The sequence below is a fragment of the Carettochelys insculpta genome, chromosome 14 (genome assembly GCF_033958435.1).
Source record: "Carettochelys insculpta isolate YL-2023 chromosome 14, ASM3395843v1, whole genome shotgun sequence".
NCBI lineage: Eukaryota > Metazoa > Chordata > Testudines > Carettochelyidae > Carettochelys > Carettochelys insculpta.
In genome coordinates, this window is record NC_134150.1 from 41,409,398 (window position 1) to 41,435,837 (window position 26,440).

Consider the following 26,440-nt stretch of genomic DNA (forward strand, 5'->3'; position numbering starts at 1 on the left):
TGAGCTCCCCGGTCCTCCCTCACCGCATTAGTTGATTTACACCTAAGGGAATGAATTCTACAGCAGACAGAAACACTTACACGCCAGGCACTCCAGATCTGAAAAGTGGGTCTGCCACATGAAAGCGGGTGACCTAAGAAATTCTTTTGTTAAAGTGCTACAGGACAGGTTTTTGGTTTGGTAGACACCCTACAGACAATCAATGGGCAAGCGAAGACAATCATCACAGGAGGATGTCACAGCCTCAGCTGTTGGGAAGCCATTTCTCGCCCGACGAAATGCTGCTAAGTTTTCTCTGCCCCTCTTGAGATCGGCTTTGGGATCTGGTGACAGTGGGTGCCATTAGAATGGGGTCTTCTTGTCCCAGCCTGGTGTGACGCTATTGTAATTAAACATAGATGGAATATGTGGGCAAGTGACTCGCAGCTCTTCCTGTTGGCTGCAGAAAAAGCTTTAGGCCTTTCAAGAGGGTTATAGAAAACCCCTCGTGTTATCCTGTTACAAAGGGACACTCCCCAGTGCACTGGGGGGGGGGCGATTTGCTCGGGGTCGGGTGTTTTGGCTCACGAGTGTGAACTTTCCCAAATAACTGCTGGTTCCCTTTCTCATGTTACAGGTTTTACCCCCAGACAGCGCTTGTGCCCGGGGAAGTGCTGCCTTTTAGAGGCGCCGGGGCAGCTGTTTAATTTTTCTACATTTTTGGGTTGGGGCTCGAGCAGGTTCTGGTTTTTGTTGCTGAGAGGAGCCCTCACACGCCAAACTAGGCCCTTGCGGCTGCCGGCTCCGCTTCCCGGGAGGCTGATAAGAGCCAATTCCACTAGTCGGTACTTTCCTTTCCAACCAGGACTTCTTTCACAAGAGCTGAGGGGACGAACTCCTCCATGGGTAACTCTGATTGCTCCCCAGCTGAATTTTCCTCAGCCTCAGGCACATTCAGGGCTGGAGAGATGCCTAGGCCGTGTCTTGGCAGATCCCATGTTCCATGAGCAGGACAATGGAGCCGGGCTGCCTTTACCTGTTCCCTCTCCCAGCAAGACTCTTGTCTAAAGTACTTGGGCTCCAAAGCACGTTTATTCGTGACAGCCTCAGAAAAGTTCCTTCTTCAGCCCTCTCCCCCACCCCCAATCAGCTGCAGGAAGAAATGTGTACGGGTGTATTTTGAGCATGATATTCTTTATTCAGTCTTAATGGGGCTGGCTGCTGCTTTGGTTTCCATAAATCATTCCGACTACAATATGCCAGATGAAATAGCTTTATAACTGTCCAATTAAAAGTGAATCTCGATGAATGCAGAACAGAAAATTGCAGTAAATGGGAGAATCCATCCTCATTTTATTTGGATCTGAGGGCGGCATAAGTCAGTGATTTCTGGCTCCACTCAGGGTTTGCTGAGAGATTTATGGCTAATCTCCCCTCGTGCCTTCGGTGAGGGGCAAAATTATACACTGGCGGAGACAACTCAATTGGCCGAGGAGTCGTCGGACTGAAACCCCCCCCAACGTCTGCCGTGCAGTCTTTCTCAGCTCCTGCAGAGCAAGCAATGGGTGAGGGGTGGAGAGGGCCTGGGACAGCAGGGAACGCCTGAGACATGGCGGAGGTGGTGGTGTGGCCGACGGGGGTGTTCCAAGCAGGGAGCTCCGAGGGATGGGCACTAAAGGGAAACAGTGTTCCAAGACTGGCAGTGCTCATAGGGGTTTCTACCCCTCCTCGTTGAGACCAGACTTTTAAGCTGGTTTGGTCCCAGACACTCCAGCCAAGGGGAGGACACCCTGCCCCCAGGAGCCATCAGCTGCCCCCTGGGGAGCAGGTTGCCTGAGCGGTGACAACCATGTTCAGGGGAGGTCTTAGGGGAAACGGTACCTTGGACAGACTTACATTTTGGTGTCCCTGGCTGCCGTGGGTGCTCCACCCCTCCCAGCCTCTGGCCCCTGTGGGGTTCCCGAGATCTCTGGATCCTGGGGTGGCCTGTTATATGGTGTTCTGCAGCCCTCACATCTGCACCACTGCTGCAGCTCACAGGAGCCTCTGGCCATCCCGCAGCCCTCGGGCCACTCCCGGCTCACCAAGGGCCCCCTCTCAGGTTCTGAGAGGTGAGGGACAACTTTAACCATGATTTCAGGGGCTACTTCAGCACCCAAAAGCTCCAGGTGGTTTTTCTTTGTGGATGATGACTTAGGAATTAGGCACAGTGCTGCTGTCAGCTAATTTCTATAGAAGGAAGGAAAAAATATCTACAGGCTCCAGTTAAAACCACATTTTATGTGTAACACCACCAGACCCAGGTCATTGTCAGAAGAGACTGAACTTTGGGGCTAAAGCCTTGTGTTCTGTCACGTGAGCTAAAGGCCATCTCTTAGCCAAGGCTACAGAGCAGAGATGTCACTCTCTGTCGCATGTGGTCTCAGTGCCTCTGGGGTTACATTTAGAACAAATCAGGAGATTATCCAACTAGATATTCCCAACCTTTGGAGAATCCCTGCTGGAGCCTTAACACAAACATCAGAAACACAGGTTGGGTATTTTGTGTGCTGGCTTTACTAGAGAGAAATAAAAACAAATACAATCTGCTTACTTTCTCTGACAGACACACTGTGTCACTGCCATTATCCATGCTATTTTAGACAATTGTTTTTCACTGCACTGAAAAAAGCATTTACTTAAATTTAAAATATATGATGAAGAGTTTTTTAAATGAATAGGAATTTATTTTTCCATTTTTGGCATTTATGTTCACATGATTGTAATTATAGAATCATAGAGTCGTGGGGCTGGAAGAGACCTCAGGAGGTCATCAAGTACAACCCCCTGCTCTAAGCAGGACCAACCCCAACTAAACCATGCCAGCCAGGGCTTTGTCAAGCTGGGAATCTAGGGATGGAGATTCCACCACCTCTGTTGGGAGCCCATTCCAGAGCTTCACCACCCTCCTGGTGAAATAGTTTTTCCTAATATCCAACCTAGACCTTCCCCACTGCAACTTCAGGCCATTGCTCCTTGTTCCTCCATCCGTCACCACTGAGAACAGTCTCTCTCCATCCTCTTTAGAACTCCCCTTCAGGAAGTGTCCAGTTCTGGGCCCCCAATTATAGGAAGGATGTGGATACACTGGAGAGGGTCCAGTGGAGGGTGACCAAAATAATTAGGGGGCTGGAGCATATGACTTATGAAGAAAGGTTGAGGGAATTGGGACTGTTTAGTCTGCAGAAGAGAAGACTGAGGGGGGACTTGATAACAGCCTTCAACTTACTGAAGGGAGGCTGCAAAGAGGCTGCAGAGCGGCTGTTCACGTGGTCATGGATGGCAGAACACAGAACAATGATCTCAAGTTGCGGTTGGGAAGCTCCAGGTTGAACATTAGGAAACACTTTTTCACTAGGAGGGCAGTGAAGCATTGGAATGGTCTCCCCAGGGAAGCAGTGGAGTCTCCATCCCTGCAGGTGTTTAAGTCTCGCCTCAACAAAACCCTGGCGGGGCTGATCTGAGGGGTTTGCTCCTGCTGAGAGCAGGGGGCTGGACTCGCTGGCTTTTTTAGGTCTCTTCCAGCTCTATTGTTCTATGATTCTATGAAGTTGAAGGCTGCTATCAAATCGCCCCTCACTCTTCTCTTCTGCAAACTAAATAAATCCAAATCCCTCACCCTTTCCTCACAAGTCATGAGCTCCAGCCCCTTAATCATTTTGGTTGCCCTCCACTGAACTCTCTTCAATGCATCCACATCATTGGTGCATAACTCACCAACATTTGTCTTCATAATCAGTATTCATATCAGACTTGGAACCACACTGATTTTGGTATGAATTTTAAGTTATTTTACAGATGTAAATAAAAACATCACTTGAAATTAAGTGAGCTTCATCTGCACGGTATCTGAAGTTAGGTGTTCATCTTATTAAACTGACACTGCTAAGGTTAGTACAAGCTCTCAGTACACTCTAGAGGGCTGGTGTTATTTAACTGTACCCTTTTAAGTAATGAATGACAAAGCACAATATGCGAAGAAAAGTAAAGAGAATTTCTGCAGCTGGGACAAATTCGGCTTTTGGGAACTCGCTTCTCAATGAACTCATTTGAAGCATGAGCAAAATAAAATGATGAAATGCACAGAGCAGTCACAACCCTAAAATCCCAGCACCGTAAGCCTTTACAAACATTGAAAGAGTAAATCCCAGCGCGTATGCGTGCGTTGTGCATTTTGAAAGGAAGTCCCAAAAAGTGATAACAAAAGAGCAATAATACGAGCGGGGGTTTGCTGGGGGAAGCGTATGCACACATGAACGGGGCTGTGGACAAGGTGAGGCAAAGAGGGCAGTTGTCTGGGGGTCTGGAGATTTAAAGAGGCCTGGGCTGCCACAGCAGCATCTGGAGCCTCAGTGCCTTTAAATGAGCTGCAGGCCAGGTGGGAGAGGATAGCTCCTGGTCCTGCCCCTCCAACCAAGGTCCCGCTGCTTCCAGGGGCATGTAGCTGAGTCCCCTACCCCCTCTGCCCAAGGCCCAGTTACGTTTGTCACCAGCCCTGCACCTGGGTGTAGCCACGTGGTGTCTCTTTAAGTAGGGCACTCAGGAGCCTGAGTGCCTGTTCAGGGAGCAGCAGCTGCTCTCAGCAGCACTCGCTTCTGAGCCAGCAGCACACTGGTTCCCCCTGCTCCCCTATGCCAGCTCAGTGGTGACTGGGCACGTGAGTGAGGGGAGAGGGCACCCTGGCATCAACCAGCCCTCGTTCCCGTGTAACCCATGCACCTACTGGGGCTGGTTCACTGGCCCATGGAGCGGCACCTAGACCACTCACACAGAGAGAAGCAGCCTCCTCTGCAGAATTTAGCTCAAACTGTAATGGCTTCTGCACTGAGCTTCAGGGCACCTGATGTGAATCCGCCTGGGGGTGGTTACACGTGTCAGACAGAAGACAGGTTTCTGGTCTGGAAAAGTGTGGCTAAGAGCAGTTCTATAGGGAGAGGAGGGTAACCCCACCCCAGAGACATGCAGGGGTGTTGACCACAGCATCTCTACCCTCCCGCAGCGGGGCCACCTGTTACCCAAGGTGTATCATCAATACGCTTTAAAATCACAAGGTGTTGATTTGTTCTGAGTTAATCACAGGCCTTAATGTCAATTAACTGATCAATTGACAGCCCGAGTAGACAAACCTGGAAACAAGAACACAGGACAATAACTCACTGTTATCCAAGATGTTTCAGCCCATCTCAGCCGTGTCTACACGTGCACGCTATTTCGAAGTAGCGGCGCCAACTTCGAAATAGCGCCCGTCACGGCTACACGTGTTGGGCGCTATTTCGAAGTTGAAATCGACGTTAGGCGGCGAGACGTCGAAGTCGCTAACCCCATGAGGGGACGGGAATAGCGCCCTACTTCGACGTTCAACATCGAAATAGGGAACGTGTAGACGATCCGCGTCCCGCAACATCGAAATAGCTGGGTCCTCCATGGTGGCCATCAGCTGGGGGGTTGAGAGATACTCTCTCTCCAGCCCTTGCGGGGCTCTGTGGTCACCGTGTGCAGCAGCCCGTAGGCCAGGGCTTCTGGCTGCTGCTGCTGCAGCTGGGGATCCATGCTGCATGCCCAGGGTCTGCAACTAGTTGTCGGCTCTGTGTATCTTGCACTGTTTAATGAAAGTGTGTCTAGGAGGGGCCCTTTAAGGGAGCGACTTGCTGTTGAGTCCGCCCTGTGACTGTGTCTGCAGCTGTGCCTGGCACCCTTATTTCGATGTGTGCTACTTTGGCGTGTAGACATTCCCTCGCAGCGCCTATTTCGATGTGGTGCTGCCCAACGTCGATGTTGAACATCGACGTTGCCAGCCCTGGAGGACGTGTAGACATTATTCATCGAAATAGCCTATTTCGATGTCGCCACATCGAAATAGGCTACTTCGATGTAGGGTTCACGTGTAGACGTAGCCCTCATGATTTCTGGCGGGCCTGACCAAGCGTTTTTGGAAGCGTGGCACTGGCAAGACTGTACTGGCGATGGGTGCTAATGAAAAGGGATCCATCTTTGCTCTGACTGAGATACCGTCTGTCGGGGGGAAGCCCTTACAAACGCCTGCGTTGTACATGGAATCCAAAGGACGGAGGTCTGATGTCAAAGCCTAGTCCACTTGGCCATCCTGCCGGCCGGCTCCCAAGAAAGGGGATGATTTGCCCAGTGAAAGAGGATGTGAAAGTAAAGATTGGCTCCCTGCCACCAGGCGTAACAACATAAAATGTAACTTCCCCCCCTTCATAATCCAGATATACTCCAACCTTCCTGGGAACAGACGGTAGGTCCAGAGCTGTCTTAGGGGAGGTGAGGGCCCAGTATTTATCCCTTCCATGCTCCAAAGCCCAGATCCCCTCCTCTGGCGTAGAGTGCGTCACTCCCTGCTCTATCACAGCCTGCTTGGCAATGCCCATCACCCACTGTTTTTCGAGCCCCACCTCCACTTCCCAGTAACAGGCACCCCAGGTGAAGGCTGTAGTACGCAGCACACAGGGAGCAGGGTAAAACCTCTCTGCCACCCCAAATGTCAACGGTTGATACCCGTATATCATGCGCCCGTCTTTGGACTCAATGGTAGAGGGATTTCCCACGTCTGGATCCACTCTGGCCTGCACTGAAAAAGCGGGTGGGGGAGAAGAGATGGAGGAGAGCGTTAAGGTCTGTTGTGACTGCAGAGTTATCCCAGGCTCTTGCTCAGCTGCTAAAGCTGATGCCTCTCCTGTCCGAACACAAAACCAGTGGTGCTTTCCACCCAGGCCTGCTGGCTGAGATGCAGAGCTGAGTCACAGGCTGGCTTCCACCAGCATCCAATAACATGGTCGACCTGCCACCCAATCCATCCATTGATGACTAACCAGCCATCCGTAGTACAAACCACCTCAGCAAAAGCTGTGTTTCCACCAGTTTTGCCTACCCTGCCCAATGTTCCCTCTCATTTTTTCCATTTGTGTGAAGAATAAATTTTGTTATGTGTTCAAAGTCCAGTGTGGATGTGCACCACCCATAGAAACACACACTGCTCACGGTGTGCACACTGATAATCAGCAGGGTGATATATGAATCTCTCCTGGGCTGCCGCCCAAGTGCTCAGCTTACAGAGACACTGATCCTAGCTGTCCTCCTTCTTGTGCCTGGCTGTTAAACACAGGAGAAGTGACTACCCCTCACACAGCAGACTGAAAGCAAAATAGGGGCTTGGTCTACACTAGGCAGGTAAGTTGATTGCAACAGATACACAATTCTAGCTACGGCAATTATGTAGCTAGAATCAACTTATCTGCAATCAACTTAGCTGGTCTGCCGACTGCCAACCCCAGATAGTTCAATTTCCCGCGTCTCTACCAGGTGCATGAAATCGACTCTGGAAGATCGACCCTGGCCAGAAGTGTAAGAAAGGTTATTTTGCAAATCGGGGACTGATATTTTGCCAGAAAAAGGAGAGAGACTTTATTCATTATTTTCATTATTATTTCATGTTCATTATCTTCCATAATGCCTCAATTCCAGTATCAGCACAAATGCGCTGATGATGTTGCTCCGCTCAGTAATGAAACATCTGCAATCAAAGATTTTAAATCCAGTGAACCCCCCTTTTTAAATTTTAAATGGATCCTCCTGGGTTACCTGTTTTAATTTTTATTTTTATTATAAATGCTTCTTTAACCGCTTGTGTTTGATCAGTAAACTTTCAACTTTAGAGTCAATTCTTTTGGGTGTTTGCAAAACATCTAAGTAAAACCAAGGCCTCTGCAGGAAAATATCACTGCTTTAATACTGGACAGAGAATGATTTTAACTAGTTTGCCCCTTGAGAGCAATACAAGGCTCAAAATCAGAAACCCAACAAAAACAACCCACCCTATGCTATGTATTAGACTAGCTTATGATTATCAGGACAAATTTTGTGATAGTCAGGGGCTTGACTCTTGATTTCTGAATGCTTGGGATCCACAATCCTGCCCTTTGCAACACGAGAGGAACATAACGGGGAGAGACTCTGCCTTCGATTATTTCATATTTCCATGTAAATAATGTGGGGTTGCCAACCCCAGCATGAAACTCCTGCCTGAGTTCTGCAGGAGGTAGGATCAAATAATCGAATGATCCCTTCTAGTCTATGACTGTATATTGGTGAAAAATTCTCTCGTTTGAATTCAGAAGCATCTTCTACAAATTAATCCCTAATAAATAATTTGGGCAGGAATATATCCTCATGAAAACTTACCTTCTTTCTCTGCCTTGGCTATCAGAAAGCTCAGCTGATAGGGCAGCATGTCTAGAGAAAGAAGAGATTGGAAGAGAGGTGATTTCCCCTGACTTATAGGAAAATAACCTCATGAGCACGTGAAGAAACCAAATGAGGAGTCTCGGCATCAGAACATCCAGTGTTTAGGCATCTAGAAAGTCACTGTGATTCACAGAGCCTGAGACAGGTACCAGGGTCCCTGTGCCAGGAGAAGTGCCTGGAAAAGGGATTCACAAATCCAGCATGCCAGGCGGCTCCCTGACAGTGGGAAATGCCAAGATGCTGGGGCTGCTAAGCCCCAGCCCGGACCCAGGGAGTTTGTTGATGATGGCAACTGAGTCAAGGGAGCAAATAAGGTGCCTCCTTCTGCTTGGGATTCTTAGTCATCAGCCCTTGCTTGGTGCTAAGTATCAGGGCCAGTTTTTGCAAGAAGCCAGGGGCAGAGAAGAAAACTTTCCCTCAGAGCTAGGAGCCCTGTGGTTGGAGCACTGAGCAAAGAGGGGGGCAGACCTAGACCCCATGCCCAATTAATTCTACATAGAGGATCATCTTCAACAGGGGAGGCCCACATCATACCCCTGTTGGGATCCCTTCTCCCCCTCTGGGGGCCAGGGGATTTTAACCAAGGATGCATTTTCCTAGGCAAGCACCTTAAGCACAGAACAGCATGCTGTAAGCGAGGGGGGGGGCGTGTCTCATCTTTTCCATCCATGTGTGGAATACATTTTTCTATGCACACCAAGGCTTTTGCAAACGTGCAACACCAGCATAAAGAAAAACCCAGTTGTGGGTGCCCCGCTCATCAGCTGGGCAGCATTTGAATCTCTCCTGAGCGGCTGCACACAGCCAGCCTGGTTATAAGAGAGTGCCTCCTTCCCTCTGGCCTGGGTATTTTGGGTAAGTTTGCAAGCAGTGCCTGAGCCAATAAGAAATATCAGATTGGTCCTGCAGGTGAGCTAGGGGGAGGCACATCTCTCTTTCCCTGCTGTGTGTATCACCCTCGGGCTTAGGCATCCAGACAGTCAGCTGGGACTGGAGAGAACCTGCACAGAGGCAGAAACATACCTGTCTAATGGACCTCCACTGCATAACTAAAGGGGGTGAGTGGTTTGAGGCCCCTACGGAGGTCTGGCTGCAGCTGAGTGGGAGCTCTGTGAATCCCAGTGGGGTCTGTCGCTGGGATTTTGGTGCCTAAGATGGTGGTCAGATGCCTAAGTGCTCTTGTGAATCCAGCCCTCACCCTTTCCCAGCCTCGGCCTCAGAGGGCAAGTCAGAGGGTAGAGTCTCTAGGGAAAGCAAGGACTAGAATAGAGGGGATTTCAGGTTGTCTTTACCCTGCTAACGCTCCTGTTAATTAACGTAACTGGGCTTGGGCGAGAGAAGCTTCCGAGCTTAGTCTGAGCTCTTCTCCAGCTCTGTGTAGCTCGAAGCTTCTCTCTGTCACCAACAGGAGCTGGTCCCATAACAGGTAGCACTTCACCCCGCTTGTCTCTCTCTTCTCCGGTGAGCAATACACCTGCAGCGACGCTGCCCGGAACAGCGCTGTGCTACAGCGAGACGGGGGGAAAGAGTGGAAGGGAGCTTGGAAGGAAAGACCCATCCCGTGAGGCCGACCTAAAATGAAATCCTCACCCCTAATATAATACCCAGACCTGCGCCACCTCCTTTGGTCGGAGGAGCTCAGAGCTCTGGGGTCCATTCTGCAGTTATCCCGTGGAGTCGGCTGGCTGTTCTTTCCCCCTTTTCAACAGTAGAGAAACTTGAGGTACAGACTCTGGGGTGCTCAAAAGGGCTGAGGCCATTGGTGGCCAGCTCCCATTGACGGTCTGTGAGAGCTGGGTGCCTAACTCCCTTAGGTCCTTTTGACAACCCCAGCCAGAGATTTTCTTTAAACACAAAAAAAGAAAAACAACAAAAAATTAAAACAAAAACAAAAAACCGACAACCCTGGTGATTTTGTGGGTGTGTAAAATTCTGAGCCGTGAACTGTGACACCTCCGGGAGAGCCTGAGACAATTCATGTCGAGACCTGGAGAATTTTCGTCCTTCCCCACCCCACCCACAGACAAGTCTATCTGTGACACATTGTGCACAAATAGGCCAGAGTCCATCTCTATCCACCGTCACAAAAGCACATCCTCACGTACCCTAGCCACAGCATGAACCCAGACACCTGTTCACTACCTTGGAATCTCTTCAGAGACGCCTGCAAACACACACTTCTTTGGGAACAGACGTCGAATCTGTCTCTCAGGTCCTCTGGCACCACCAGTGGTTTCTGGAATGTCTTCTCGCACCTACCGGGGACAAAAACCCAATGTTTTCTGTTTCTTTCTTTTGTGAGAAGGAACTATCAGCGCAGACGCCGGAGAAATCCCCCAAGGCTCCCCTTGGTACTCCTGGCTTCCATTTTGAATAAGCAAGAGAAGCGCCCCCCTTGGGATCTGCAGATCACCCGGTGTTGCAAAAGATGAGGAAAGGTCATAAAATGGGTGGGAAAACCAAAGGAGGAGACAGGTCTGAAGGGAAGGCCCCAGGGCTGAGTGGGAGCAGAGGATGGGGGCTCCACCACCTCCTGGTGGGAGGATGGCAAGAACAGGGCTCTGAAGCCCACCCAATGGGGGTGTGAGGGGCTGGGGAACGCAGCAGCTGTCCCACAGCAGGGGTCCCCGGCAGCAGGGGCTGGCACGCCAGGGAACAGGGCAGCTGCCCCACTGAGGAGCTGCCACCCCCAGACACCATGTACAAGGGAACAGGACCCCTGGGCAATTTGCCCATTTTCTTCACAAAGTTGGGTTGCCTATGAGCCAGATTTAATGAGGGACCATCCCGGGAGAAACGGGGTGGCTGGTCACCTGCATATAGAGTTGTCAGAGGCAGCTGGCTTGCAAGAAGGCTGGCGGTGCCCAGAATGCCCAGGGCCTGCCCCCTGCCCCCCTCAAACTCCCTCCCATACTACCAGCCTATGGATCTGGGAGGGAGCTCGGGTGGGGGTGGAGGGAGAGGCTGGGCTTGGAGGGGGAGTGTGGGTGCGGGCGGGGATCTGGGGTGCAGGCTTTGGGAGGGAGTGGGGTGTGGGAGGGGACTTGGGGGGTGAGGCACTTACCTGGGGCACCCCTTCTGTCATCAGCTCCCAGGGCAGGGGGGTCTCTGAATGCTGCTGCCCACAAGCACTGTCTCCACAGCTCCTCATTGGCCGCAGTGGTGCTCAGGGCAGGGGGTAGCGCATGGAGGTGCTGGCAGCTGGGCAGAGCTGGTGGTGATGACGGGGTGTCCAGGGCAGGGCAAGGGTGGCGGTGGCAGGCAAGGCCAGGGATATGTGCGGGGGGTCCAGCAGGCCAGGCTGGGGACAAACCCCGTCCCGAACTTTGATGGAGCTGGACCCTAGGCCAGGAACATTCCTGCTGCTCGGGCCCCTCGGACTTGCCAAGCATGAGTGCATCTATGCACTTGTCTGTCAGCTGCATAAAGCCGTGTGGGTGTGTATTGGTGGTGCAAAGAATTTGCCTGGCCACGTGCAAGCCCTTGTTACTGCAGTGCGGGGTGCCTTTCAGTGTGCCCCAAGGGAGCTGGGTTTGGAGGATTATTGCACGAGGGATTGCTCTTTGCACCAATTAAAGGGGGCCCCTCTTGGAAGCAGTAGTGTTTCGCGTCAAACCTTCACTTCCTGAAAGGCTGTTTCCGTGTCCTCCAGGTGTCTCCTTACCACCCTGGAGACCCAGGCCCAAGGAGAACAGACCGGTTAGTGGAGGGTGTTGTTTTAAGGGTAAACCCAGAAGACAACAGGCGAGCTAGTCCGAGGGCACGCGAAATCTGTCTGGGGGAAACCAGCTGCCATCTAGCAGGCAAGTTGTAAGCCTCTGACTGCCACAGACAAGTCGTCTGGCTGGCTCCAGGGAGACCGTAGGTCTCTAACAGCTGTTTGAGGAGCTAAAGAGAGGCAGGGGTTCACACGCAGCCTTCCCAGACACCAGGCCACAATCCACGGTAAAGGACGCTCCAGTGGTTAAGAGGTCGCCGGAGGACGCCGGAAACCGCCGTACCACTCTCTGCGTGACCTTGGGCTCGTCACTGAGGGCCCGATTTTTACAAGGTGCCTGCCGGGATTTTCAAAAGCACCTAACCAAGCTAGGAACCCAGCAGCCGCTGACTCCAATGCAAGCTGCCTGTCTTGCTCCGTTGCTGAGGAAAATCCCACTAAGCTCCTGTCTACATCTCCGGTGTCTACATACCCTTCAACTCTGAGCTCAGGAGAGTGTGAGGGGCAGCGGGAAGCAGCCACGTACCTGCTCCAGGTGCTTCTGATGTCCTAGAAGAGAGAGAGAACACTCAGCCCCGCACTCTATGAGCCGGGAGTCCCTCTTGCTCCGGAGGGCACTCGCTTTGCCATCCCCCAGTGAGCTCCAGATGCAGCTGTCTATAGCTAGCAAGTCTGAAAGTCCATTCAGATGCCTGGCAGGAGTGGGCCCCTTCAGCACACACCCACAGTGGTGGCGTTCTCCTTCCAAATTCTGTTTTGCCTGTACCAGTGGTACTTGCTCAATCAGACTAACCAGACACTGGCACACGAATCCCTGACTTGAACGTACTTTTATGGAGTATTCACCTTTCTCGAGCGGAAAGCACCCGGCATACCATTCTGGCCAGCAGTGCAGGAAGTGGGATTCATTCCCATTTTTAGTAGGCCCTAAAAGAGTTTTACTTTCCTAATCTCCTCCTTCCTATAAACTGGGCCTTTCTTCCCTTATGATGTATGAAAAAGGGCCTGCGATGTCTGCTTTTAAAACAGCAAAACTCTGTCTTTCACACTGGTGTGCCAACATGGGCTGTGTGAGGATTTAATTTCCCTGGTTGGGCTGCATGTGTTTCCTATTGTCTTGTACTAACAACAGGTGTGTGCCTCAGTTTCCCCAGCCACAGCATCAGTGAGGGGAGTTTTGGTGTGATGGCTTCTCACATATAGGCAAAGGCCCTCCAGGCTCTTTGCAACTGAGGCAACCAGCAGACAATCTTTCTTCCCCAGGAAACAGGACAAAGGTGGGAATTTGATTTGACTTGCAGCTGGGCTGTGGAATGGGGCAGTTTCCTCTGACTGCATCTGATTCCTGTGCTGACAAGTCTGTTCTATGCTGTGTCCTTGTCGCCTAATAACCCTGCTGTTCTCCCTGCTGAATGAGCGTCACCTCTGACTGTGGACGAGGTGCAGGGCCTGGTGACCCCCCCACTTTGGGACAACATTGGCAATAGTAAAAATGTCAAGTTTTGTTTTCCCTTGCTGTGCCTACGGACACACGGACGGGCTCCCATGTGGAGTGAACGATCTCCAAGAACTTAAACTCCAAACTCAGTTAGAATCTCTCCCTCCCCTGACCAGGGATGGGAGCGTCTCTGGCTGTCGTACCTGCAAGAATCCACCGGTTGGCTGCAGGTGACACTTATTTTCTATCTCACTGATCAAGTCACTGAGACGGGAGATCTCCTCAGACAGTCTGGCAATAGCTTCCGCCTGAATCTTCATCATCTCCTTTTCCAAGTCGTCCAGCTGGACCAGCAGCAGTCGCTCCTGCTCTTCCAGAAACAGTCGAAGTTGCTCAAACTCAGACACAATTTTCTTCCTCTCAGCTTCTATCTTTCCCTGGAGGGAAGAGAAACAAACAGGGGCAGAGCAGGTCAGAGATATAGAGAGGGTCAAGGGACAGGTCTTAGGGCCCTCTTTTCACTTTGACCGACTAAGCATGTAGGGTTGAGCTTTCAGGAGAACACGTCTGAGAGAAAGTAGAGAGATTTTCTGATAGTCTGTCAGTTGGCCTGAATGAATAACATGTTCAGATGGGCCTTGTGTCTTAGGCATCCAATTCCCTTTCTCAGAAGTCACTTCTGGGGCTCAGAAGCCCAAATTTCTTTAAAAGTGACTTTTGAAATTAGAACTTGGGGAACATTTTTCAGAAGCAGCTAATCTTCTAGGAGCTTAAACCGGAACAAAATAAAAATGGCCACACTGGGTCAGACCAAAGGTCCATCTAGCCCATTATCCCATCTGCCAACGGTGGCCAGTGCCAGGCGTCCCGGAGGAAATGAAAAGAAAGGGCAATCATCAGGAGATCCCCCTTCTGTCATCCATTCCCAGCTTCTGACAAACAGAGGTTAGGGATAACATTTCTGCCCATCCTGGTTAATAGCCGTCAATGGACCCAACCTCCATGGGTTTATCTAGCTCTTTTTTTTAACCCTGTTCCAATCTGGGATTTCACAATGTCCTCTGGCGAGGAGTTCCACAGACTGTGAATTACAGGAAGAAATACTTCCTTTTGTTTGTTTTAAACCAGATGCCTATGAATTGCATTTGGTGACCCCCTAGTTCTTGTGTTACGGGAAGGAGTAAATAACTCTTCTTTCTTCACTCTCTCTCCACGTCATGATTTTACAGACATCCATCATATCCCCCCTTAGTCGTCTCTTTTCCAAGCTGAAAAGTCCCACTCTCCTCATGTGGAAACCATTTCGTACCCCTAATCATTTTTGTTGCCCTTTACAGATCTTTTCCAATGTCAAGATATTTTTTCTGTAGTGTAGATATAGCCTGAGCAAACAGCAGTAGGAATATACTACGGACCACCTCAGTAGGATAGAACCTTATAGACGAACAGATATTTTGGAGCATAAGTTTTCATGGGTGACCACAGCTGTACACAGTATTCAAGATGCGGCTGTACCATGGATTTATATAGCAGGAATACGATATTCACTGATATTCATTATTCTCTATTCGTTTCTTAATGATTCCCAACAGGCTTTCTTTCTCTTTTTTTTTTTTTTTTTTGGTTTGCTGCTGTACATTTAAGGGTGCATCTGCACTAGCCGGCTACTTCGAAGCAGCCGGCACAACGTCGAAATAGCACGCGTCGTGTCTACACGTACCGTGTGCTATTTCAATGTTGAAATCGACGTTAGGCGGCGAGACGTCAAAATCGCTATTCCCATCCAAAGATGGGAATAGCGCCCTACTTCGACGTTCAGCGTCCCACTACTTCGAAATAGCGGGGTCCTCCATGGCGGCCATCAGCTGAGGGGTTGAGAGACGCTCTGTCCAGCCCCTGCGGGGCTCTATGGTCACCGTGTGCAGCAGTCCTTAGCCCAGGGCTTCTGGCTGCTGCTGCTGCAGCTGGGGAGTCCATGCTGCGTGCACGGGGTCTGCAACCAGTTGTTGGCTCTGTGGATCTTGTGCTGTGCAGGGCAAGTGTGTCTGGGAGGGGCCCTTTAAGGGAGCGGCTTGGGGCGCTGCTGGCCCTTATTTCGATGGGGAGCGCTTGTGTGTGTGGACGCTCCACGTTTCCTTCCGGGGCGGCTCTTTTCGACGTTCCCCGTTGCTACTTTGACGTTGAACGTCGACGGCACCAGCCCTTGAGGACGTGTAGACGATACGTGTCAAAGTAGCCTATTTCAATGTCCTTCCTTCAAAACAGGCTACTTCGACATAGTGTGCTAGTGTAGACGTAGCCTTAGTGGCTGATTTCAGAGAGCTATCCACAATGATTCCAACATCCCTCCCCTAAGTGGTAACAGCTGATTTACTCCCCCATCATTTTATATATCTAGCTGGGATTATGTTTTCCACTATGTACTACTTTGCAAATTAAACCCATTGAACATGTATAAGGACCTGCTTTTTAAAGATATTTAAGTATCTAAAGATGCATCTAGGCCTCAATGGGAATTTTTCACTATTACTTAGATGTCCAACTCACCTTGATTACAGAACAAAACGCAGTCATGTAGCACATTAAAGACAGGCAGTTTTAGTTATTAGGTAAGGAACTTTGGTGGCTAAAATCCACTTCCTCAGATTATGGAGTAGAAATGAGGAATCAGGGAGGAAGAAGAAGTGTGCAGCTCCAGGGCCCCACTGTTTAAGAGGCATGTGGGGGGCAACCAGGGGTCCGGGGGCCACAGGTTGCCAACCACTGACCTAAGTGACTTGGGAACTTCATGGTTAACAATTTTGCAAGTGGGTAAGAGCCAAATTATAAAAGGTATTTAAGTGCTTTAAAGCATAGAGGTGCCTTGTGAGATTTTCACAGGCAACTAAGTAGGCTCGGCACTGAACAGCCTCTGTCATCAGATCTCAGAGGGGTAGCAGCGTTAGTCTGGAGCGTCACAAAACAAAGCAAGCAGTCCTGCAGCACCTTCAAGACTAACCATTTTACCCACGGCCTCCCACAGCCGGCAGCATGTGTGGTGGTGCACATCCACCAACGCCTTGGTGCACATAACAAAATTTATTCCACTCATGGATGGAGAATATTGGCAGGCACAGTGGTGCCAACTGACTAGATTTCCTGGCAGCTCAGGGCCCTTCCTTGTGCCGAGGAAGCTGCGGTTGGGCAGCTGGGAAGCACTGCAAACGCTAGAAGAAGAATGCATGAATGCTAGTGGTTTGCAAAGTACCTACATTAGGTACCGCTCCAGCATGCGCCGAAACAGCAGCACAGGTGGTGAGGCATAGCTTGGGTAAGCAGAGATGAGACGTGCCTGAACCCTGTGGGTATACGCCCCACACATCTCGCTTCCTGTCCGAGCTAGGCCTCTCCAGCTATGCTGTTATTTTTAGCTGTGTCTCCCGCTACTTCCACCATGCTGTGAACGTTTCCGGCAGCAGAAGAAGGCCCTGGCAGTTCTCTGATAGGGAAAGGCTCCGGCTATTCCAGTGCCTTGTCTGCACGGACGTTTTTACTCACATGGGTCGCGTCATACCTCGGTGGGGACACGGCCTCCTTCTCACCGCACCAAGTACTACGCACAGGCCACCCCCAGGGGTGTGCACTGCAAATGGAGCCCTGGCTAAATCAGAGCAGTGCCGTGCGGGGACAAGGGCTGACACTCCCCTGGAGAGAAATCCCACCTGAATGGCTGTAACTGCTGGGCTGGAGCAATGGCCACCTACCAGATATTCCTGGGTTTGCTTCAATCCATCCTGCTTCCACTCCAGAAGTTCTCGTTGCTCTTTCTTCACCGAGTTCAGGCGGGTTTGAATTTTTTCCTGTATCAAGAAAAACAATGCTGGGGTCTGGCAGGTGGCTGCAGCATCCTCTCTCACCAATGTATTTATGGACGTGGCAGAGCTGATTCAGCTGCTTGAGGCTGGCATTTTAAAGACTCCTGCTTTGATACACATAGGCATGGGATACATCCTACTTAATTTGCTTTGTTAACTGACCTGACTAGTGACAGGTAACCGTGTTTTTTCCCCTTCCCCCCTCCTGCTATATAAACCCTGGATCGTGTTTTTCCTTTGGCCCATGAGAGCTCAGGACCTAATAAATGTGTTAGTCTCTAAGGTGCCCCAGGACCGCTCTGCGCATTGTATAGGAACCCTACGTATCTAATTCAGACTGTGCTGTTCCAAACGATGCCATAACATCTTGTTGGATGGAAATTCCATGCCAGAACAAGGAGGCTACATCTACACTAGAGGTTTTTGTCAAGAAAACTGGAGTTTTGTCGACAAAACCCTGGGGAACATCCACACTAAAAATGTGTTCTGTCGAGTGCTCACCACTTCTGCCAACAGCCCCACAAGGCAGAACGGCTTTCTTAACAGAATCGGTTGACAAAAGACCCGTGTGGACGCTCTGGGGGGGGCCCTCTGTCGAGAGACAGGGCTTCTGGTCACCGGGCAGCCCTGTCTGCTGTGTTTCTGGTTGGCTGTTCTGTCCAGAGAGCGGCTGGGTTGTCCAGCCGTTGTCTGTCGACAGAGTGGATCGATGAAGTGATCAGCTTTCTTGTATGGCCGCAATCTGTCAAGAGAAGTTTGGTCAGAAGGTATCTTCTGCCCGTAACTTCTGTCAACAGATCGCTGCAGTGTAGACGTAGCCTGAAAGAACAGCAGTAGGAATATACTATGGACCACCTCAGTAGGATGGAAAGCGGGTCTTTGCCCACGAAAGCTTATGCTCAAAAATATCTGTTAGTCTGTAAAGTGCCACAGGAGTTGTTGTTTTTGAAGACACAAACTAACAGCCACCTCTCTGATACTCAGCAGGATGATGCTTGTGAAATTCTCAGGGAGAGCAGAGAAGTTACAGAAGCAAAAAAAAAATCCAGTAATGGTGGGGAATTTCAACCAGCCCCATACTGACTGGGTACACAACACCTCCGAGCACAATGAAGAGGTCATACCCAGAGACACTGAGATCTTGTACTAGGGTGAGTGAAATCACTGCTCTACAGGCTCAAGTGAGAGCCAGCTGGCCTTTAGCTCATGCAGTAGAGCACAGGGCTTTAGTCTTTATGATTGCAGGTTCAATTCCTCTTGCTGGTAACCCATCTCTGTTGGTGTTACCTAGCGATAAATTCCTCACAACTATCATGACTGCTGCATAGAGCAGCTGGCCTGAATCTCACCCACAGAGGCAATTCTTGATTTAATCTTTGAACCCCAATTTGGGGACTTCAGTAATTCAGCCAGAGGTGAAGGCTCTGTGGCAGGAAAGGGAGGGCAAATTTCCAGAGCTTGCTGAGTGCAGGAGGTCAGATTAGACAATCTTGAGGGTCCTTCTGGCCCCGAAGTCTGTGATTCAAGTCCAAGTGGAACGCAGGACCTGCTCTAAGAGGTGACTGCAGCTGGCGTGCTCAGTAATGGGGACCGTAACATAACCAAACTCCTTAAAGCACTGGACCGTGGGGCATCTGCCCCTGTGCCCCACTCAGCAAACCAGGCTGGGCGCCCTTAAAATTCTTTGTGGTCTGCCTAATTATATTTGACTCCTTTGTCTTCCGCATTAGGATTTGACTTCCAATGTTTAAAGAACGGCTTTTGGCCCCTAAGCACGTCTTTACTCTGTGATTTGGCCAGGGTGGCCTTTTTTCCCCTGACTTTTATTTGGTGAGTCCCTCTTCCCTAGTGTGCAATCTCGAGTGCACTGCAGCTTCGTAACCGGGTGAGTGAGCGTGGAGGGGAGAGCTGGGCTGGGAACAGGGGGGCAGGCTGGGAAGAGAAGGAGGAGCCCAGCTCTGGGGTAGAGCCGGGCACAGGACTGCGGGGAGCAAGGACCGAGGGGATGGAGGAAACAGACTAAGAAGGGAACAGAACAGAAGGGTGGAGGTAGGCAGAGGCAGCTGGGAGAAAGAAGCTGGGGAGGAGGGTGCACAGGGAGGCTGGGGGTGCAGAGAGGGAAAGAGCCAAGTTGGACACAGGACCACTGGAGGGCAAAATTGTGCAAGGGTGGCTGGGGGCAGAAAGGGGAAGGAGAATGGGAGGTGCACAGCCAGGCAGGAGGAGGATGAGGTTGTGACTGACCAGGGCGTCAGCTGAGAGGTGGCACTCGAGGTGTCCCTGGGCAGGGGGTGGCTTGTGTCTCTGCTGAGGGAGGGGGATGTGCTGCCCTGGGGCCTGGAATTCCTGCCAGCCGGCCTGCAACCAGCAAAAGACCTAAAAAGTACCAGCGTGTTGTTTTTAATTTGAAGGACGTCAGAAGCAAGAAGGCAGCTCACCAGTCAGCAGGGCCTAGACAATGGAGATGCTAAAGGAGCGCTCAAGGAGGACAAGGCTGCTGCAGAGAAGCTACATGAATTCCATGCGTTTGTCTTCACTGCAGAGGGTGATGATCTGAGGAAATGTTTCAAACTGAGATGTCAATAGAGGAGGTTTTGGAAGAAACTGATCAATTAAAAAGATAACAAGTCACCAGGACCAGATGGTATTCACGCAAATATGGAATTGAAGAACTACTGATCACTGTATGTACCATGTTGCTCAAATTGGACTTTGTCATGAGTCAGTAACTGGTTGATAGATAGCAAGCAAAGGACAGGCATAAATAGCTAGTGCTCACAACTGACAGAGGTAAAGATCAGGGCCCACTTTTCAACATAGTCATAAGTGATCCGAGAAAGGGAGAAAACAGAGGTGGCAAAATCCGCAGATGATACAAACTTACTCACGATAATTAAGTCGTAAGGAGGCTGCAAAGCATTCCAGAGAGCTCTCACGAAACTGCATAATTGGAATACAAACTGGCAGATGAAAGGCAGTGCTAATAACAGCCACGTACGTTGGAAAACCCAATCCCAGCAACACACAGAAAATGATGGGGGCTAAATTTAGCTGTTTCTGCTCCAGCAAGAGTTCTTGGGAGTCATCTCCAAAAACATCTGCTCAATGTGGGCGTAAAAGTGAAGAGAATTTTACGAAGCATAAGGAAAGGGATAGGCAATATCATAAATATCAGAGAGGTAGCCATGTTAGTCAGTAGCTTTGAACTATATAATAATATAAGCCATCATGTGCCAGCAATGCCCCACTGCAATTTGCATTGGCCAAACTGGACAGTCTCTATGTAAAAGAATAAATGGACATAAGTCAGACATCAGGAATGGTGATGTACAGAAGCCTGTGGGGGAACACTGCAATCTCTCTGGACTCTCAGTGGCAGATTTAAGGTGACAGTTCTAAAACAAAAAATTTTTAAAAATCAAATGGAGAGAGAAATCTCTGAGCTGCAATTTATTTGCAAATTTGACTCCATTAACCATGGATTAAACAGAGACTGGGAGTGGCTCACAGTTTGCAAAGGCAGCTTCTCTGCTCTGGGTGTTAATATCTTCCCATTAGACACTGACAAAGGCTCACATCCCCCTGTCTGGTCTGACTCGTTTTTTCCTCTTTTGATAAGTACTGTTGATACTGGGCCATTTCCACCTTGCTGAATAGACCTTGTCAGCTCTGGCCCTCCCTCTTACTGGGACCCCACTCTTTAAATACCCCTCTGAAACCACCCCCCCGCCACTCATCCATCTGATGCAGCAGGTCTTTGCCCACGAAAGGTTATGCTCCAAAATATCTGTTAGTCTATAAGGTGCCACAAGACTTCTTGTTGTTCTCGCAATATCATAAAGCCGCTCTGTAACCCCATGGTGTGCCCACACCTAAAACACTGTGGTGCTGCTGGCCCCACTTCAAAAATGATGCATTAGAAATGGGGAAAAATACATAAAAAACAGCAAACTCATGAAGGGCCTGGCCTGGCTTCCATGTAAGGTGAGATTTAAAAGAGACAGAATGTACAGCTTGGAAGAGACAAGTGAGGTTGTGGGGAAAGGGGCGATAAAGATCTGTAACGGGGGGTCTGCAACCCCCAGCATGGGTGCCAAGAGTGGTACAGGAGCTGATTTTCATGGGTACGTGAGGCGGGAGCTCAGCCCTGTCCCTCCTCCCCCATGCAGCTGGGAGCTTGCTCAAAGCTAGGCCATCTGTCCATAAGCAAAAGCCCAGCTAATGCCACCAACCACCACCTAAGCAGTAAAGCTCTGCATCTTCACTGATTTATTAGCGAAGCTGCTGTAAGTGGGACGATGAGTGACTTTAAAAAGTATCACCGTCACTCGGACCGTACACAGAGGTCAAAAGGTCAAATTTCGGGCCTTTGCCTCAGAAAGGTTGCTGACTCTGGTCTATAAAATTATGACTGGGGTGGAAAACATGAATAGGGAAGTTTAATTTCTCCTTCCTATAACACAGGAGCCAGGAAAAATGAATTGGCTGCAGGTCTAAAGCAAACAGAAGAGAGCAATTCGTCACAGAATCAACCTCTGCAACTCGTAAGCAGCGGATGTTGTGATCTGAAGGCCAAAGTAGAACTGGGTCAAAAAAACAGACAGGTTACTGGACCACAGGTTCAGTACTGGCTATTAGTCAAGATGGTCAGGTACAAACCCCTATGCTCCAGGTGTCCCTACACCTCTTGCTGTCAGCGGTGGGATCATTCAGTAACTGCCCCATTCTCCTCATTGGCTCTGGGGCACCTGGCATTGGCCTTGGTTGGAAGACAGGACCCTGGGCCACATGGAAATGTCCTGAGGTAAATAGGATGAAATTCAACAGCGGCAAAGGCAAAGCACTCCACTGAGGGAGGAGCAATCTGTTTCTCACGTACAAAGTGGGAAGTGACTGTCTAGGAAGCTGTGTGGCAGAAAGGGGTCTAGGGGCTGCCACAGGGAGACCAGCAGACCCTGTGAGAAAGAGGGAAAAGGCACCTCAGGTCGGCAGCCTGAGCTAGGGAAACAGCTAGTGCAGCAGTGCAGGTGAAAGTAACTGCACTCAGCTAAGAGCCAGTTTGAAAGCAGCCCCAGCCAAGCAGAGGGAGTGGAGGACTTCGGAAAGCAGCTGAGAAGGAGTGAAGAGGTCCACGGAGTGTTTGCAAAGATGGCTGGTGAGGGAACAGTGCCTAGGCTTCTTCTCCCTGACTACGGCGGACAGCCCTGGCTGGGGCTAGGGGAGGGAAGGAAATAGTCCCATAGGCCAGAGCAAGAGAGGTATGTGCAGCCTACACCCTCCAGCCAGAGGCAGAGGTGTGGGACCCGAGCAGGACAAGGGAGCACCGTGCCACATGGTTATAGGGGACCACAAGCTAAATATGAGTCAACAGTGTATTAACAGGAGTGTGGTAAGCCAGACATGAGAAGTAATTCTGCTCTACCTCGCTCTGATTAAGCTTCATCTGGAATACTGTGCCCAGTTCTGGGTGCCACATCTCAGAAAAGATGTGGACAGATTGGAGAAGGTCCCAAGAAAAGGAACAAAATGGCTGAAGGTCTCGAAAACATGACCTGTAAGGGAAGATCAAAAGAACTGGGCATGGTGAGGTGGGAAGAGAGAAGATGGAGACAGCATAACAGCTTTTAAGTGTCTAAAAAGTTGCTCCAAGGAGGAGGAAGAAAAATATTCTCCTTGTCCTATCATCAGAGGTGAAGAAGCAATGGGCTTAAACTGCACCAAGGGAGGGTTAGTTGGACATCAGAAAAAACTTATGTCAGAGTAGGGAACCGCTGGAATAAATTGCCTGGGGAGGTTGTGGAATCCCCACCACTGGAGATTTTTAAGAGCAAGTTAGATAGACATCTATCAGACATGGTCTAGATGGTGCCTGGTCCTACCAGGAGTGCAGGGAGCTGGATTTGGTGACCTCTTGAGGTTCCTTCCCATTCTAGTGTTCTGTGATGCCATGGACTGTTGGTCTGACCCAGTGCAGCTGCTCTTGTGCTCTTAGTCGTTTTTTTTTTTTAAGGTGCTAAAAGTGAGGCATCACAACACCCAAGTCCTTTTAGGGATTCAGGCTCAGTCACCTTTGAAAATTACACTCTAATGTCAGTGGTGATTTTGAAAATTTTCTCCCTGGACATGTCTGTAATTCTCCAGCAGTGAGGTATTGCAAAGCCACACAGAGAATTAAAATGCACAACTCCCATTTATTTCAGTGACACCCGGTACCATCCACAGACTGAGCCCCATGTTCCTTCTATGTTATATGTGTCCTGTCGCCAGGGAGCAGAGTGGCCATGAGGACACCAGACCTGATGCTGAGGCTCAGGGACTCTGTCTAGACAGCCCTTTGCCTCCAACAAATCCCCCAGGGGTTGCAGGGCAATGGGTTGAAGCCGTATCCTTGTGTAGAGTGTGCATTGAATAAATACTTGGCAGCAAATAAACACTTGGGAGAAAGAGGCTTCTTGTTAACAATTCAACACACTCAGAATACTGTAGAAGTTGTGCTTGATTGTTTGGTGTGAGGCTTGTTCTCACTTCTCAGGTGCTCTGGTACTGAGACCCAACATGGTCAGGAGAATCAGCTTTTTTTTAACTTTTAATCTTATTGTGCCATTAATTATAGTCCACTTGGTCCTTAAAGCCAGAGTGGCACACAGTACAAGAGATTCTGTTCATAGTGTATTACTCCGTCCAATGGGTTTTTTTAAAGTTCCAGTTACGGTGACCAGCCAGCTCGTGTGGAAAATCAGAAAAGTGTTGGGGGTTAATAGGTGCCTAGTTAAGACACAGCCCTGAACATCAGGATGGTCCCTGTATAGTCAGGACCTCTGGTCATCCTAGTTCCAATCAACTTGGACTTCATGGCCCTGAGAATATGGCATAGAATGTGTCATTCAAATGGATACATAAACCCCAAGTAAAATGACATGGCTAGCTCTGCTTCGGAAGCAGCCAGGTGGCCATCATTCAGCACATCAGGAATTAATCACCCTGCTTCTTCCTCCAAGACAAAGTTACCCCCATTAACCTTTGTTTTTTAAAACAGAAATCTTTCCAGGCATCTTGTGCTTTGGGTAACAGCAGAAAACAAACCCCCTGCAAAGGCTGCTGCAGTTTTACTGCTGCTTACCTGGAAACAGCAGCCATCAGCTGTGATACGCACCAGTAGGCATTACACCAAGTGCTGGTTCTGTCAGCATTCCAGTCTCAATCTGTGCTGAGATGTTTATAGTGTAGTTGCAGAGAACTGAGGTGGGTGCTGGGAGGCAAAAGCTGAATTCCTGGCTGTTTTGCTGAGCTGATTTGGGAGTTTGGTCAGGTGACAGTCCCTTCTGTGCATCTGGGTCCCTCACACTCCTTTACCCATGTCTGAAGTGGGTCTGCCCACGAAAGCTCATCACCTAATACATCATTTTGTTAGTCTTTAAAGTGCTAGAGGACTGCCGGGTTGTTTTGTTAGAATGCAGACTAACACGGCCCCCTCTCTGTACCTACGTCTGAGCACATCCACCAGGTCTGGCCATGCAGGTGAGAGAGGCAGGAGAACTCTTTTCTTCCCCCAGAAACGACGAGGGAAGCAGCACCTTAAGGACTAACAAGTTCATTGCGATGTAAGCATTCATGCCTTGCAACTCCCTTTGCCAGATGCATGAACAGAAAGGAAAAAGAAGAGTAGTGATTCAGGGATGGAGTGGTACATGAGAGCTAATTCAACAGGGTGGATGTGGATAAAAAGGTGAGAACACCTAGGGTGCGTCTGCACTTGCATTCCTCTTTCGAAAGAGCTATGCAAACGAGGGAAATCGAAAATGCACATGAGGAATAAATGTGCATATTTGTGACCTCATTTGCATAATCTTCTTTCAAAAGAAGAAAGCCAGTGTGGATGCTGCTATTTCCAAGTAAACCCCTCTGTGAAGGAATCCCTCTTCCTTTCATTTAATGGGAAGAAGGGTTCTTTCAAAGATGGGGTTGACTTTTGAAAAAGCAGCATCCACGCTGGCGTTCTTCTTTCAAAAGAAGCTCTTTTGAAATTAGAATATGCAAATGAGGTGACAAATATGCAAATTTATTCCTTGTGTGCATTTCTGATTTACCTCATTTGCATACCTCTTTCAAAAGAGGAATGCAAGTGTAGACGCACCCCTAAAGTAGAAAGTTACTCGTTCCCAGTTCAGACTCTTTCGATGGTGTCAAATTTGCACATGAATTCCCTCTGACGTTTTGCTGAAACAGACTAACAAGGCTACCGCTCCGAACCCTTTCCTCTGGGTGCATGCATTGCTGTGGTTGTGGGCAGGAGACAGACAGACGTCTAGGAGGAGGCAGCCTTGCATGTGCCAGAGGCAGAAACGTTTATGCTGAGACTTGTACCCTGAGCACCTAGGCCCTGAGTGAGTCTGGACCCCTACAGGAGTTCTGTGAATTGCAGATGAGTGTATACCTGGCATTCAGGGACCTCAAGCCCAGATTTATGCACCTAAATGTGGGTTTTAGGCACCTAATTACCTTTGATTCCCACCTTTACCTCCCTGTGTCTCAGCTCCCTCTCCTGCACTTTGTCCTCCTTGTCTAGTTACACTCAGTTCTTTGGGGCTGGGATTGTCCCTGGGGGTGGGGGGCTGAGCTCAGGGCCATGTACAAATGGAAGGAATTACCCTGCCCAGCAAGCCCCTACCTTGTACACCTGGGCAGCCTCCTCGATGGGGACCACCATGTGAGCGCGATGAGCCTGGGACTCCCTGCAGATCACACAGATGAGAACTTGGTCCTGGTTACAGAAGAGTTTAAAAGGCTCCTGGTGCACCTTGCACAGATCTCCTCTGCCCATGGCTGCTGCCTTTGCACTCAGCTGCTGGGCTATCAACAGGACATTTGCCAGCTGTCTGTTCGGCCTTAGGGTCCTCTGGGGAAAGGTCTCTCTGCACTGGGGGCAGGAGACATGGGTCTCTGATCCTTCCCAGAACTGGCTGATGCAGGTCCGGCAGAAGTTGTGCCCACAGTCTATAATCACTGGGTCTTTAAAATACTCCAGACAGATAGAGCAAGTGGCTTCATCTTGGAGGCTTTTCGAAGGGTTCTCCGCGGCCATGGCTCCCTGCTGCAGACAGTGCTACAGGGTTAGTTTCCTTTCCTGAACTCGGACACTACTTACTCATT

General features: G+C 49.8%; 1 protein-coding gene across 2 annotated transcripts; it reads right to left on the reverse strand.

Annotated features, from left to right (window-relative positions):
* Positions 1–2,517: 2,517 nt before the first annotated feature.
* On the reverse strand, positions 2,518–26,440 carry LOC142020716 (zinc finger protein RFP-like). 2 transcript variants are annotated; one of them, XM_075008826.1, is made up of 7 exons: positions 25,959–26,440; positions 17,180–17,275; positions 13,640–13,873; positions 12,525–12,547; positions 10,423–10,535; positions 8,218–8,268; positions 2,518–6,607 (listed from the first exon to the last, which is right to left on the reverse strand). In XM_075008826.1, exons 1-7 carry the CDS (start codon positions 26,370–26,372, stop codon positions 6,048–6,050), a joined length of 1,491 nt encoding a protein of 496 aa, XP_074864927.1. In that variant the 5' UTR covers positions 26,373–26,440; the 3' UTR covers positions 2,518–6,047. The 2 variants fall into 2 exon arrangements, with proteins under 2 accessions (XP_074864927.1, XP_074864926.1); XM_075008825.1 differs by having other exon boundaries at positions 12,471–12,547.

Coding starts and splice junctions, on each gene's coding strand:
- LOC142020716 (XM_075008825.1), bottom strand. CDS start 26,372: ATGGCCGCGGAGAACCCTTCGAAAAGCCTCCAAGATGAAGCCACTTGC. Junction 10,536..12,470: donor CCTGAGCTCAGAGTTGAAGG/GTATGTAGACAC, acceptor TGTCCCCGGTAG/GTGCGAGAAGACATTCCAGA. Junction 6,608..8,217: donor AGCCAAGGCAGAGAAAGAAG/GTAAGTTTTCAT, acceptor CCGCTTTTTCAG/TGCAGGCCAGAGTGGATCCA.